Raw genomic sequence first — 13981 nt, 5'->3', positions numbered from 1 at the left:
AGTCGCATCCTAACTCCCACCCCTACCAGAAGCTAGACTCCCACGAGGCCCCAGCCCCACCATCCACCCTATTCCAGCTCCTTCGGGCCTTCATTCTTCCAGCTCCATCTTCGCCTTCCCACTCCCACCTTCCTACCAGACAGGCTATTCCTGTTGGCCTCGGATGGCTAGTGGGTCCCTTCGGTCTCCATGTCTCATTCCTTCCTTGTCACTGCTTGCGTTGGCTCCCACCCATGTTGGCTCTCTCTTTCCCAGACCACCTAATGGACTTCAAATCCTCAGTCAAGGCTGGTGACCAACAGCAAATCACTCAAACGCCTTCCAGTACCCCAAACTTAGGTCTACCAGGCCACCAAGCTTCCTCTCAGACACTTACTTCTATTTGACCATCTGGGCATTCCCTGCCCACATTGTCACCTGCTCTCCAGGCTCCTCTACACCCTAGTTACCCCCAAATCCAGTCCCAGCCACACACCTCTCATTACTTCTCCCCGGTACCCCACACCCTCTAAAGATGGCTCCCTAAGTCACACCTGGGGGCCTCGCACTCTGTTCCTACAATGGAACCAACACTCCTCGCACTCTGACCACTAACCACCTCCTTCGGAACTCCCTGTCCATTTCACCTCCTCCCTCTGGAGAGTCCAGTCCTGTCCCTGCACATAGCTTCTCACAGTCCATCGCCTGCCTGCTTGGGCCTCTCCTCCTCTCGATGCTCTTCCTCAGACCCAGCCTGCCTTGGAGAGGAGGCTCAAGTCAACCTACTCTGAAGCTCACACCATGTTTCGCTCCCATTCATGCCAAGGTCCAGCGACCCCGGTCCTGTCGTCTGTCAGTCCCTCCAGCCGCTCCCACTTCCCCTGCCTTTCCTCAGGGTCACCCAGTCTTGGCCTGCACTGTGCCCTGTGAGGAAGAGCTAGGGGAGGAAGGGAGGAGAAAGCTGAGGGTCGCTTCACTTTGGAGGAAGGCCCCCTTTCCTCACTTGCTTCAATCTCTTCATGTTCCCTCCCCCCACAATATGGATGGGGTGAAACAGGAGGCGCCCTCAAATCTTCAGAACCATGGCTCTTCTGCAGCACAGCCAATGGCCTCAAAGGCAAAGAAGGGCTGTCTCTCTTCTAACACCCTGGTTCTACATGGCAATCCCAATGGCCACCCTCCTCCCACCTCCTGCCTCTCTTCCTGGCTGTTCTTGGGGTTCTCTCCCTTTCACTGAAGAGGCCTCTCCCCAGCATCCTCTCCTCCGTGCTCTCCCCCTCTGCCCAACCTCCTCCTCAGCCCGCTCACCTCATCCTCATCCAGCATGAGCAGCTGGTTCCCAGAGATGATGCAGAACCGGGGGTTCCAACCGGGACGGTCATACGGGGAATGAACGTATTGGGTTCGGTGCATAGGGGGTCCCCGTACATCTGGGGGACAGAGACACACAAGCAGTGAGGGAGGGTCTATACTTTGGGTGTAGAAACCTAGAGCGGGGAGGAGAGTCTGCAAAGAGGGAGGAGGGACTGCCCAGAGAGGTCTTCGGTGTGAAATGCCTGGTGGTTTTAAAGGGTCGGAAGATGGTCTTTCACACTGAGTGGCATCATCATAGGAGGCTCCAGGGAGGGGATGGGCTTGGTTTCAAAGATGAGAATTAGTCTTATGACACAGAGGGACTTTACTGGTGGCAGGAGAATGGGAAAACTCTGCCCCAATGTTGGAGGGGTGTTGGAGAGGTTTATGAAACTGGCAAAAGACAGAGAGGTCAGAGGAGAGGAACTGACAAGCTGTTCACAATGGATGTGGCCTCACACGTTTAGGAGAATCTGAGGTGCCCAGCTGTAGAGAGGAAGACGGTATTCTGAAGAATATCTGAGACATGAGATCCTGAGAAATAAACATTTAGAAGAGAGGAAGGGGGGCTTACATGTTCAGAGAGGCACGAGGCCTCCCCTCTCTTCTTCCCTTCCTAATTACCCACTTCTATCCTGATGTTATCAGGGGGATCAGGGTGGGAGAAGGTTGTGAGTATACTGCTTGGATGACCAGAGATGGGATTGGCCTTTCTGTTCACAACATGCTCAGGAGTCAAGAGTCAATCCTCCTCTCCCCACCTAAGCTTCATAGGTAGAAATGAAGCCAACTCTACAGGTTGACAGCCGCACCTGGCTGTCATTGGGCACAGTGAGGAACTTAAGAAAGAGTGGAGGAGAGCGGAACAGCCAGGCCTGATGACAGAGGAACTTCCCAAGGATCTGAAGATAGATTTGGGGGTGGGGGGAGCGGGGAATGGACCAACAGTTGTCCGAGGATCTCCCTGAGACATCTTGGCTGTCTTGCTAGCATTGTTGCCATAGACCATTTTTGGGGACATAGTGAAGGAAAGGACTTAAGGGAGTCAGAAAAGTTAGATTGGTGACATTGGAGTGATAAGTCTAGGCTTAAGAGATCAGTTGGAGAATGTTCACAGGAAGAAAATCCCAGTGCTGTCACCTTTGTGGGGTAATTAACTTGGGCACCTTTCAGGAGAACTGGCCTTTGAGCTTCGTTCCAGTCCCTTGAGTAACTTTAGGGAACTCCATCCCCTTACCGATGATGGTCATATTTACCCAAATCGCAGGTCAGACAGAAAGATGAACACCTGGGGAATTGTGCCTAAACCTCACAGTGCTTTCAGAATTTCACTGTCTTGATGCTTTCTTGGAGACTCTCCTCGTATTCTCTAAATATCAAAGATCACTGGTGGGGCTGAGGATTATAGCTCAGTGGTAGGGAAAAAAAAACCCAACAAAACAAACAATAACAACAACAACCCCCAAAACCGACAACAGCAACAACAAAAATCCCACTAGGATTCAAAGCCCCAGCACAACAGCAGCAACACCCTCCACCCATAACTTAGAGCGCAGCCATTGGAGGCCTAGTTCATCTCAACACATGGTGGACCCAGAGGGAAAATCTGTGGATGCATGTAAGCAAGACACAACAGCTGCTCCAGGCTACAGCTGGGGCAAGCAGGTTAGACCTCAAGGGACACTATTCTACTGGGAACAGGAAAGGGACACAGGGGACCTTAGCTTAGGTTCAACTCTACACATGCGCACACACACACGCATACACACACACACACACACACACACACACATATGCATACATGCATACACATGCGCACACACATGCACGCGTACACAGGCACACATGCACACATACACACACATACATGCAAGCACACACACACACACAGGCACACACACAGTCTATAGTTAAGTACACTAGTGACCCTGGGAGATGATGGAACATGGCAGAGAAAGGGGAAATGGGAAATTTTTACTGGAATGACAAATTCCACAAGAGTCCAAGACGGGGATTCCCTAGAGCCCTGTTCCAACCATCAAAACCCATGTTTTGGTACCCCCCCAAATCTCCATCACCCAAGGAAGCAGAGGGGACAAGAAGAGAGGAATCACCAGGTTGGGGCATAAGAGGAAATAACCATGTGACAAGATGGGAAGTGGGATAGGAAACAGAGGGTGAGCTGAGGGACAAGTAACAGGGTGGATCTAAGAGAAAAGGAAGTAATGATGGTGGTGTATGCCTAAGGCAAGTGAATGGACCAGAAGGTTTCAGCCAACATGGGTGAGCAGGGCCCGACGGGGGCTGAGACACACACAGAGCCCGGGAGCAGCAGTGATGTACTAAGGTAGTTATTAGAAAAGGGGAGGGAGAGAGAAGAGATATGAGGTAGGGACCAATACAGGGGAAGGACAGAAGGGGGACTCATATAAGAAACGGACACCATATGGGGGGAAAGATATAACTGATGGACAGCAGAGGCAGGGAGGGGGACTGGAAAGAAGAGGTGGGGTGGGGGAAGGGGTCAAAGCGATTAAGTGAAGGAAGCAAATGAGACCCTGAGACTGCATCTCACTTCTAAGAGCCAGTCGCCCTCAGAATTGTTACCTGGCCCTTGCAACCATCCCTCAATCTTAAATGCATCTCCCCCCAACCCAACCAAAAAAAAACAAAAAACAAAAAAAAAACACTTGATCCTCCCCCTTCTCTGGCGTCCCCTCCCCCAACCCTCTCTCTCTCTCCTCTCTTCCCTCCATCTGGACCCCCCACCCCCCCACTGCCACCCTCTTTCTCCATCTGGCCCCCTTCCCTCCCTCCCTCCTCTACTCTTTTCCTAAGTCCTATCACCCCGAGCCCCTCACCAAATTCCCTTCCCATCTCCTTGGTCTCTCACGCCGCCCGTGTTTTCATTTTCCCCTCTACCCATCTCCTAAGCCCGTGCCTCTATTTCCTTGGTAATTTCTTCCTCACTCAGCTCCCAAATCCAAACCATTTCTGCAGCCTTTCCCCAAACTCAGTCCTCCCTTCTCATCCCTTTCTGACGCGCTTTCCCTCCATCACTTCCCCTCAGCCCCTTTCAGGGCCCATATCTCAGCCCCTCTATCCCTTACCTACCCCTATGCCTCTAATCCCTCCTTTCCCACTGTTCCCACCTCTGCCTTTCCAGCCCTCCCCTCTCCCTCCATTTCAGCCGCTCCTTCCCCTCGGTGGCCCTGGCCCTCCCCCGCCCCCTGCCCCTCCCCCTCTTGCCCCCCCATATGGCCCTCCCCTACCCTTACCACCACCGTACCTCTGAAGGGGGCATAGGACATCGCGGGGATGCTCCCCCGATGGATGGAGGCTCGAGACCTGCTCATCAGGCCTGAGGGGGAGGGGGCGGGGGGGACGGGGAAGAAAAAGAAGAGAGAAAGAGGGGGAGAGAAAGGGGGAGAAGGAGGAGGTGGAGGAGGAGGAGGAGGAGGAGAGAGGAGGAGAGAGGAGCGGAGAGGAGCAGAGAGGAGGAGAGAGGAGGAGGAGGAGGAGAATAAGAGCCAACGGCAGCAGCGGCAGCAGAGAGAGAGGGGGGGCGGGGGAAGCGAGCTAGAGAGGAGAGAGCAGGAGGAGGAGGGAGAGACTGCAGCCCCCACCCCTACTCAGGGAGACCTGGAAAGAGAGAGCGCGAGGGACCCCTGACTCATACACACCAGAGACCTGAAGAAGCTAACCCAAGACCCTGAGACAGACCCCAGACCCAGATCCAGAGAAAGATATTTCACCCCTCACTCCATACTCAACAAATTGGGTCTCACAGATCCAAATCTAGAAGGAAGAGACCTCTGAGCTCAGAACACTCCCCACTCTGAACCCAAATTAAAGAAAGGATTCATGGATCAGAATATGGGTTCCCCAAACCCATATTAATCTTTTCGAACCCTGGACTGGTAGTTTGGGGGATCTAAAACAGAGACCTAGACCCAAAGGAAAACATGAAGCCAATATTAGAAAAGAGTCCCAGGCCAGAATTAGATTTCAGAACCTAGCTTGAGATAAGAAACCCCACATTCATGTCTCAAAGAAACTGCAAACTTGGGGACGAGGGAGGAGACATTCGGCTGACCCAAAGATGAAGATGACCACACAGAGATCTAAATAAAATACATTCCATCTGAAAGGTCTGAGTTGGTGACGGCAGGACTCCATTCCCTGAAGCAACTCGACAGGTAACTCAGACCCTAGGAAGGGCCCAAATATTGGACCCCCCGCCCCCATCACCTACACACACAAGGGTCTCAGAGACCGGCCCCCTCCCAACTCAAGAAGGAAATGCAGGAGCCTAACATCAGCCACCCACGCCAAGGACCCCAGACCTTGGAGGGAGGGCTAATATTTGGGCGGCAGAGCCCTTTTTCCTGCTGTCTCCTCCCTCTTTTCTGGCCTCTCACTGGTCCCCTCTCCATTTTTTGGGTCACTGGATGTGTTTAGGCTCCAGGGAGGTTATGTAGGGCAGGTCCTGGCTCCTTGGGGGAATGGATGAAGGTAAGGATACCCAAGACAGGACTGTAAGGGCCAGTCCTGGGGAGAAGAATCAGCAAGGGAGAAAGAACAGGGCCATCCCTCTGAACTCTTAACCTGCAACTCTCCTATGTCAGACACTTGGTCCTAAGCTTTGGGTTCTCGGCATCTCGCATCACCCACTAGCCCATTTACAGGTGTCACCCAGGGCTTTGCAAAGGTGTCTTTCCTCACCCAGCCCTGGCAGTGCCATGCCTGAGCCTGCCTGATCACTGCCCCCTACCCAGGGACAGCTGGCTTCTCAGTTCGGTGCTAACGCAAGGGCGGGCGGGGTGGGTGTGGGGGGGGCACTGTCCCCACCCAAGGCTGCTCCGACGCTCTCACTGCTCCCCGCCTGTCAGCGCGGGGAGGGAGGGGGACTGTTACTAGGCACACTCCGGGGCCTCAGGACGACTCCCCGGCCCCAGCTTGACGCAGCGAGAGCGCGGGTCGCCAGGTCCCGCATCACGTGGCCGGCGAGGCCGACCGGAGATTGGCCTCCGCTCGCTGCTCCTGAGGCGGCGCCTCCTGAAAGGACAGGCCTCATCACGTGACGGCGGGCCGCCGCAGCAGCGTTCCCCTGCCAGCAGCGGGCTCTGGCTTCACGGAAGTGGGCGGACTACTCCTGCGCACGTCCTCGGACCAAGCTGCCGATTGGCCAGGGGGCCGGACGCCACGCCCCCTTAGGGAGGCAGGGCTAGCGGGCCATTCGAGGGCCGGGATTGGCCAGGTCTGGAGATTCTGGGAAGGCAGGGCTGCTCCTGTCACGTGGTGTGCACTGTTTTCTCGTCACGTGGCTTCTGCAGGTAAGGGGAGACCGCTCCGCCCGGGGCTCCCGATTCTTCCTCGGTGAAATGAGCGGCCTTTGATCTCTCCTTTTCTCTACCAGCGCGGGCTGCATGAACTGGGGGCGGGCGCTCGGCGTCCTACTCGGCGGAGGGGTGAGTCTGGTCCCGCCCCTTCCGGTCTCGAAGTCTGGCCGAGCTTCATCCGCCGAACCGAGGAGCTGTCCCAAGTTTTAAGTTTCAGGGACATTTTTCTTCCTAGTGCAGAAAAGGCAGGGCAGAGGCCTGGTGTCTGCCCCAAAAGGCAGCCCGGGTGCGGTTTCCTGGTGCAGTTGTGGGGACACTGAATCCGCCCCCCTCCCCTGCTCCAGGCCACGCTGCTCCTGTCGTTTCTTTGCATGCCTGCCCTACTGCCGGTGGCTTCCCGCCTTCTATTGCTACCCCGAGCTCTGCTGTCCATGGCTTCTGGAAGCCCTCCGTCCCAGCCGTCGCCGGCCTCGGGCTCCGGCTACGTTCCAGGATCAGTCTCTGCAGCCTTTGTCACTTGTCCGAACGAAAAAGTCGCCAAGGAGATTGCCAGGTGGGGGAACTTCGGCACGAGGACCTACGAAGGAAAGTTGGGGATAGGGAGAGGGTGCTGTCTCTGGGGTACTAGCACAACTCCAGGCCGTGCGCACTCTGATCTCGCTTCACCCTCAGGGCAGTGGTAGAGAAGCGCCTGGCAGCCTGCGTCAACCTCATCCCGCAGATCACATCCATGTGAGTTGTCAGAAACTTAATCTAACTTGAGGGGGCTAAGAGCTTTTTCTGGGAGAAATTTTCCTTTTCCAAGACTTGTTTCCTTCTTTCTCTGACCTCCTCAGCTATGAATGGAAAGGAAAGATCGAGGAAGATAGTGAGGTGCTGATGGTGAGAAAACTCCCCTCCTGCCCGGCTCCTTTGACAACTCTGGCTCTCTTTCACCTGACACCAGGTTGAACTGTGTCTGTCTTTGCCCTTTAGATGATTAAAACACAAAGCTCCCTGGTCCCTGCTCTGACAGAGTTTGTCCGGTAAGAACTGAGGTTTTCGGGGTTGGGGATTTAGCTCAGTGGTAGAGCGCTTGCCTAGGAAGCGTAAGGCCCTGGGTTCGGTCCCCAGCTCCGAAAAAAAGAACCAAAAAAAAAAAAAAAAAAAAAAAAAAAGAACTGAGGTTTTCTTTTGGTGGTGGTGGTACTGGGGGATGAACCAGGTGGGGCCTTGAGCATTCCAGGCAAGCAAGCACTCTGCTGCTGAGTGAGACACACACATACCTTCCCAGGCTTGGTAAAAAGAGGTCCAAGATGGATACTGTGTGGTGGGGCTTACTGGGGAGTCCAGGACTGGTGGCTTAGTTGGTATGTCTTTGGGTGTCTGAATAACCCCGGCCCTGTCACTTTGCAGATCTGTGCACCCTTATGAAGTTGCCGAGGTGATCGCACTGCCCGTGGAGCAGGGGAATCCCCCGTATCTGCACTGGGTGCACCAGGTCACGGAATCAGTGTCAGGCTCTGGCAAGGCCCTACCATGACAAGCCCTGTTCCCGCCACAGCTTCCTCTGCTCAATGCTCTTGGGCTTCCACATGATGACTGAGCCCCTAATAAATCCTCTCCTGCTCTCGAGGCCCATTTCTCTTGTGACGTAGATGTGGTTGGGGAAGATGGAGAGTGCCTCTGTCCATCGTTCAAAATGACTCATGATGCCTGCTAGGTTTATTTCTCTTTATTAGTCATACAGTCTGGAATCCTGGACCCCCCCCCCAAGTCTCTATACCCCAGGGTTAAATACTCTTAAAAAATATTTCAAAAGCTGTAACAAAATAACATCAAAGGGAATGGGAGGGGGGTTAGGAGTCATCAAGGGGCAGAGAAGAGGACCTCTTCTCCAACCCCCTGGATTCCAGCCTGGGCAGGAGGGAGAACCACTCCGTCTCTCCAGGTACATCCCAGCTGTAGGTGAGGTCAGAGGTCAGGGCGTGAAAGTGCCAGTGTGTGCATGGGGAGGTGAGCACAAGTGAGCTGTCAGAAGATGCCCCCTCCTCCCCACTCGACTAGGTACTGCACAGAGCCATCAGGCCGCACTCTTCGAGCAAGGACCCTGACAGGGTCACCCCGGGACAGGTAGCTAACCCCACCTCGGACTCCTCCCCCAGTCCCCGGAGACAAACTACGGCACAAGGGAGAAGGGGGCAGTGAATGTCTAGAAAGGCCTGGGGTCAGGGCTGGGACCGAGGAAGACGAGGCAGTCACTGAGTGGGGAGAACTTTTAGGGATGTCTGTGGGGAAGCCAATGTGAAGTTCCAGAGGTGACCTGGAAGAGAGAAGACAACAGGAAGACTAGACGGGCCAGTTAGATGAGGGTGGTATGCTATTGAACACAACATTCAAGGCAGACGGGTGGCCATGCCTTTGAGAGACTAAAGCCTAAGGTCACATAAGGAAAGGAGGGGACTGGTGTTGACAGGATAGACTCACCTGTCTGGGGGTTCACTGTCCCCAGAGGTCCCTGCAGTGCTGGCAGAAGGGTGGAAGGAGGCGAACATCCGGATGGGGCTGCTGGGGTTGGGAACAGGCAGGTCAGCACCGGGAGCAGGGAAGCATGCCTTCCCTGAGAAGGTCTGAGCTCACACTACCGCTAGTGCGCCTACGCACCCAGAAGGCTGGGCGGCAGTTAGCTCTACACCTCTTTGGTACAAGAATTGAGATGAGGGGTTGGGAATTTAGCTCAGTGGTAGAGTGCTTGCCTAGCAAGCTCAAGGCCCTGGGTTTGGTCCTCGGCTCAAAAAAAAAAAAAAAAAATTTTGAGGCGAGAAGGCGGAAAGGGAAAACAGTTGCAGGTGACAGAGTCTGGAGAAGGGAATGACTGGGTACATCTGAACCGGGTACTGACCTGGGCAGACAGCGGGCGTCTGTGGGCCGGAAGTTGTAGCCGCTGCTGCCCTGGTAGCTCTGGTTAGGGCTGGGGGGTGGTGGAGACTCTGAGGCCTGTAGAAGAAGGCAGAGGGGCTGTGAGATGACCCTTGGCTCCTTCACACACCCCCACCGGTTTGCCCCACGGGATTCCCCTGCCCTTGTACCTGCAGGGCCCTCTGCTCCTGGGACCCATGCCGACTGTGAGCTGCTGTGGGTGGCCCCAGTTCCTCCACTTTCCCCTTCTGCCTCCTCCTCAAGGGTTCTGGCTCCGACTTCCGGCGTTTCCCCAGGGGACGTGAGACCCCTCCCCCAGGGCCCTGCCCTGAAGGGAAGCTGTAAGAGGCCTCCTTATCCCCCCAGCCCCCTCCCAGGCACCCCAAGACCCCCATTTTCTGTACATGTACCCTCCAAACAGATCCTTGAGAATTTCCCCCATCCCCCCTGGACCAGTGACCTGGTGGGGGATCCATCTCCAGTGAGAAGCTCCACAGGAGGAGGGGTCCGAGCATGGAGACCAAAAAGGCATTTCCTCTTTTTAATCTCCCTCCCTGAAATGAAACTGGGACAAGGGGGAAATCCGCAGATCAGGGCAGTTGCCAAGTCCCCTCATCCAGGCTGGCACATCACTCCCTCAGCCTCCCTCTTCCGACTCACCGGTCCTTGTGGCTGTTAAGGGCAGAAAGGAGCTTGGAAGAGCGTTCTCCTTTGGGAGTGTCTGAAAGCTGAAGGAAGAGGGTAAATGGGTCCCAGGGAGCACGCATTCCTTGTTCCAAAAACCCCAGTTCTCAAACTTTAGAACCCTTACCTCCCCCAGGAGCAGACTGTCCCAATTCTCAGAGGTGAAGGGGAGGATCTCTCGGTCAAAATCGAAATATTTCTTCTTACAGCAAACGCTGAGATGGTAGAGAACAAGATGGGCCACATCCACCCTGGAGGAGCATGAGATTGTCAACAGCAGCAGCATTATGGAGTCAGGAGTCATAGAGTAAAATGGCGGAGAGCACCATCCTTCTCACCAGCGAAGCTGTAACCTCCGTACTTTCTCAGGGCCGCCCCGGCACACACAGCATTCAAATTCATAGAATCTGTATATGGGTCAGGACAGAGGGACCTCACTCAACCCTCCAGTACGAGCTGCAGAGGGCTAACTAGTCAGTCGGGAGCGCGGGAGAGAGAGCACCCCAGGCTCCTGTGCAGTCTCCCTGGGTCTCACCTGTCTCCGTAAAGGAGGGGCTTGCTCAGACACTGGGTGCAGGCCTCATGGAACCACTGGAGGCAGCTCCGGCATTGCAGCATTTTCAGGTTCCACCTCAAGGGGAAGACAGCGCCATGGCCCTCAGCCTTCTTCAAACCACAGGGCCCCCCCTCACCCTCTTCGTTCCCCTCTGTCCTGGGCTCTACCACCACAAAACACCCATGCCGTGGCTGGCCCTGCTCTTCCTTCACTTACTCCCCCGGGCCCCCGCAGTAACAGTAGCTCTGCTGCCTGTTGCTCAGATGTCCGGCGTCCCAGTCCAGCCCTTTCAGACCGTACGGCAGGGAGAGTTTCATGCCCAGCATGGCCCGGGCATAGGGACCCTTCTTCAGGGCACCTCCCCTCTGCAGAGGAACAGAGGGAAGCCTCAGAGGGCAGGGAAGGAGGAGAGGTCACGGGAGGCTCCCACACAAGCAGGCAGAGAGGTGCCTTTACCTTTGTGGCAATCGCAAAGACACACTGGCGGCAGACCCAGGAGCTGCCCTCTCCTTCTCCAGGGGCTGGGGCCCTGGGGACGTGACAGTCCTGGTGATAGGCTGAATGAGGAGAGAAGGCCACAGAGTGGCCTTTAAGTCCTGACCAGGGCATTTAAGACCGGTCCCGCTGGCAGGTCTCATCCTGACACTCAAGTTGAGTCAACGGGCTTCTAGCAGTTGAGGACCTTGCCCAAGGAAGCTTGGTTAAGAAATGTGAGCGAGCTACGGTAGGCCCTCAGCCTTGTCACCTGCATCCACGCTCCCTCTCCCTGTACTGAGATGAGGTGACAGGGTGAGGACTGGCCCAGGCAGGAGACGTGCGTGACTCACGCTATGAGGGAGGGTAACCCTTCTAGTGGTAACCCAGAAGACCCAGGGCAAACTGCACCCCCTAAACATCCCGCCCTCTCACCATGGCGACACTTCTCACAGCTGACCAGCCGGTTCCCAGGGACCACGGTCTCAGAGCGACACACACAACAGAGGAGCTCCTCACCAGGAAGGGCGGCTGTGAGAGAACAAAGTGTCAGGAGGCCCACTTCAACCCAGCGTCCCCATCGGCTCCAGCTGCTGCAGAGGGAAGCTGTGCTTTGAAGGGTCTCACCTGGGCTGATGTCCTTCCATAGAACTAGAAACTGGGAATCATCCTCAAACTGGACCAGACACACCTCCCGCGCACTGTCCACCTGGAGTGGATGACCAAGACCGTAAAGTGGGGGCAGGAATCAGACCGGCCTGGGAAGGCAGGGGATCAGAGGTGGGCCTCACCTTTTTGATGGTGCCCAAGTACAGGAGCCCATCAGTCCATCTTGCCAGCACATCTTGACCCTCCCAAAGCCGAGGTCTGGGGCCTGAGGTGGGAGCAGGGGAGGCTGGGTCCCAAAGAGAGGGAGCACCCAAACGGCTCAGCCGGGGGAGCTGCGCCATTGCATCCTGGGGTGGGCTATTCCGAAACAGGATGGTTAGAGTTTATGAGCGCTGAGAAAGTGTCCCTGTGTGGGTTGTTTTCTGTTACGGATGAAGAAACCCTGACCCTGACCAGGAATCTCCAACCCCAGTCTCGTAATCCTTTAGAACCCCGAGGAGGCAGGTCGTTCTGGTCAGCTTCTCTACTCCACTCCTTTCCATCTCCCCTGCCTAGCTCCGTAGTATCCCAGCTCCTCCGGATCTCCGGTGGAAAAGATGTTTGCAGAATCAAGGTTACCACTTAGTTTCACCTTTCCCAGCTGTGTAGAGGTAGCCTAACTGGGGCAATCTGTTGCCCGGAGATGTTTTGGGAGTTTTTCTAAAGACGTTAAAGGAGTAGAAACAGCTGCCTCCCCAGGCTTGTGTGTCTTATTTAGAGCCACCATCCTGGTGCCAGGTTATGTTAGGTCACCCTCAAATTTGGGGCTCCTTGACCTGGGATTAGATAACTTCCCTGAGTGCCCCAGGAGGGGGGCGTGTCCCTGTCCAAGTCTCTACTCCCCTACACTGCCAGTCCACGGAGGGACTTGAGTCGCCCCAGCACAGATCCCAAACTGGGACCAGGAGGCTCCCCCAGCCCTTCTTGCGCACCGACCCCCGGCTCCCTGCCCCCCCCCTCCGGGCCTCCCGCCTTCTCCTTACCGGTGACAGCTGGGGCAGCTGGAAGCCAGGTAGGGGCAGACCCAAGAGACCTGGGTGAGTCCCCGGTGCGGGAAGACTGAGTGTGAGCGCCGAGGGGCGTGCAGGTGGAGGCCAGGGGGGTCCCCGGGCCCAGCCCCTCCGTCCTGGCCGCTCTGGGGCGTATGACGCAGCAGCCAAAGCAGCAGCAGCGGCAGGAGGAGTCGACAGAAGGAGGGAGGAGAGTGGAGGGTGGGGAGCACCAGTGGGAGGAGACGACGGAGGGGCGGGTAGGCAGCACCTCCCTCACCTCCAGTAGGCCCGGAGGGCGCTGCGCTATTGGAGGCGCGGCCGGTCGGGGAGGACGAGGAAATCCCTGTAGCCCCCTTTTCGGATAGGAGGCTTGCTCTGAGGGCAGCAGGAAATAACCTTCTTGGCAGCTAGCCTGCAGGTCAGGGCCGGGCCCCGCCCCATGCCACATCCGTTAGTTGCCCCGCCCCCGTGGCCACTCCAAGCTCCGCCTCCGCACGCGGAACCGCCCTCCTCATTCACGCTTTCTGTTGCCCCGCCCTTCTGCGCACGCGTAGCCCCGCCCGCGCGCCGCACCTGGGCACACAGCCACTCCTCCCGCGGCGAGCACTGGCATGGCCGTGCTCCTCTAGGAGGGAAAGGACCAGAGGCTACTTGGAACTAGTACTGGGGCGGTGACGCGCCCACACCAGCCAATGGGCACTAGGCGGCACGGACCGAACCATGGTTCGAACCGGTGGGCAGGGGAAGTGAGAGATTTAGTTGGTCACAGAGGGCCCGGTGTGGGCACTATGGGCACAACTCCCTGAGCTGAAGGACAGAGGAGAGGCACCAGGGCAGGCAGCAAAGTTAGTGTGTCCCTCCAAGTGAAAGCCCATAGCCTCCCTCACTCTGCAAAACAGGTCAAAATGGACATTTCTACATCTTTTTTTTTTTTTTTTTTTTTTGGTTCTTTTTTTTTGGAGCTGGGGACCGAACCCAGGGCCTTGCGTTTCCTAGGCAAGCGCTCTACCACTGAGCTAAATCCCCAACCCCAACATTTCTACATCTTACGGTAT

At 56.0% G+C, this 13981-nt stretch overlaps 3 protein-coding genes across 18 annotated transcripts in view; 1 reads left to right on the top strand and 2 right to left on the bottom strand.

Annotated features, from left to right (window-relative positions):
* Syngap1 (synaptic Ras GTPase activating protein 1) overlaps nucleotides 1–4756 on the bottom strand; it is a 30295-nt gene extending 25539 nt beyond the window's left edge. For both annotated transcript variants that reach the window (NR_144519.1, NM_181092.5), the window contains 2 exon segments: nucleotides 1288–1409; nucleotides 4622–4756. Coding sequence is in view for 1 of the 2 variants with exons in the window: in NM_181092.5 (NP_851606.3) it covers nucleotides 1288–1409; nucleotides 4622–4688 (189 nt within the window). In the remaining variant the exon portion in view is untranslated.
* A 1833-nt stretch (nucleotides 4757–6589) lies between these two features.
* On the top strand, nucleotides 6590–8290 carry Cuta (cutA divalent cation tolerance homolog). 5 transcript variants are annotated; one of them, XR_015644573.1, is made up of 7 exons: nucleotides 6640–6668; nucleotides 6752–6803; nucleotides 7019–7227; nucleotides 7347–7406; nucleotides 7480–7556; nucleotides 7650–7699; nucleotides 8070–8288. XR_015644573.1 is itself a non-coding variant. In XM_087597058.1 (7 exons), the coding sequence occupies exons 2-7, from the start codon at nucleotides 6762–6764 to the stop codon at nucleotides 8194–8196; spliced, it is 534 nt and encodes a 177-aa protein (XP_087453184.1). In that variant the 5' UTR covers nucleotides 6640–6668; nucleotides 6752–6761; the 3' UTR covers nucleotides 8197–8288.
* An 83-nt stretch (nucleotides 8291–8373) lies between these two features.
* Nucleotides 8374–13319, bottom strand: Phf1 (PHD finger protein 1). Of its 11 annotated transcripts, none has more exons than XR_015644570.1 (15): nucleotides 12918–13319; nucleotides 12078–12252; nucleotides 11914–11995; nucleotides 11722–11817; nucleotides 11269–11369; nucleotides 11029–11177; nucleotides 10792–10887; nucleotides 10595–10663; nucleotides 10384–10507; nucleotides 10233–10300; nucleotides 10033–10137; nucleotides 9743–9900; nucleotides 9556–9650; nucleotides 9141–9221; nucleotides 8374–9002 (listed from the first exon to the last, which is right to left on the bottom strand). XR_015644570.1 is itself a non-coding variant. In XM_087597053.1 (15 exons), exons 2-15 carry the CDS (start codon nucleotides 12234–12236, stop codon nucleotides 8912–8914), a joined length of 1485 nt encoding a protein of 494 aa, XP_087453179.1. In that variant the 5' UTR covers nucleotides 12237–12252; nucleotides 12918–13319; the 3' UTR covers nucleotides 8374–8911.
* Between the last annotated feature and the right edge of the window lie 662 nt (nucleotides 13320–13981).

Source organism: Rattus norvegicus, chromosome 20 (assembly GCF_021556685.1).
Source record: "Rattus norvegicus strain SHRSP/BbbUtx chromosome 20, alternate assembly SHRSP_T2T, whole genome shotgun sequence".
In the NCBI taxonomy this organism is placed as follows: Eukaryota; Metazoa; Chordata; class Mammalia; order Rodentia; family Muridae; genus Rattus; species Rattus norvegicus.
The sequence above is the reverse complement of the archived record's forward strand: the minus strand, read 5'-3'. Positions and strand labels throughout refer to the sequence as shown.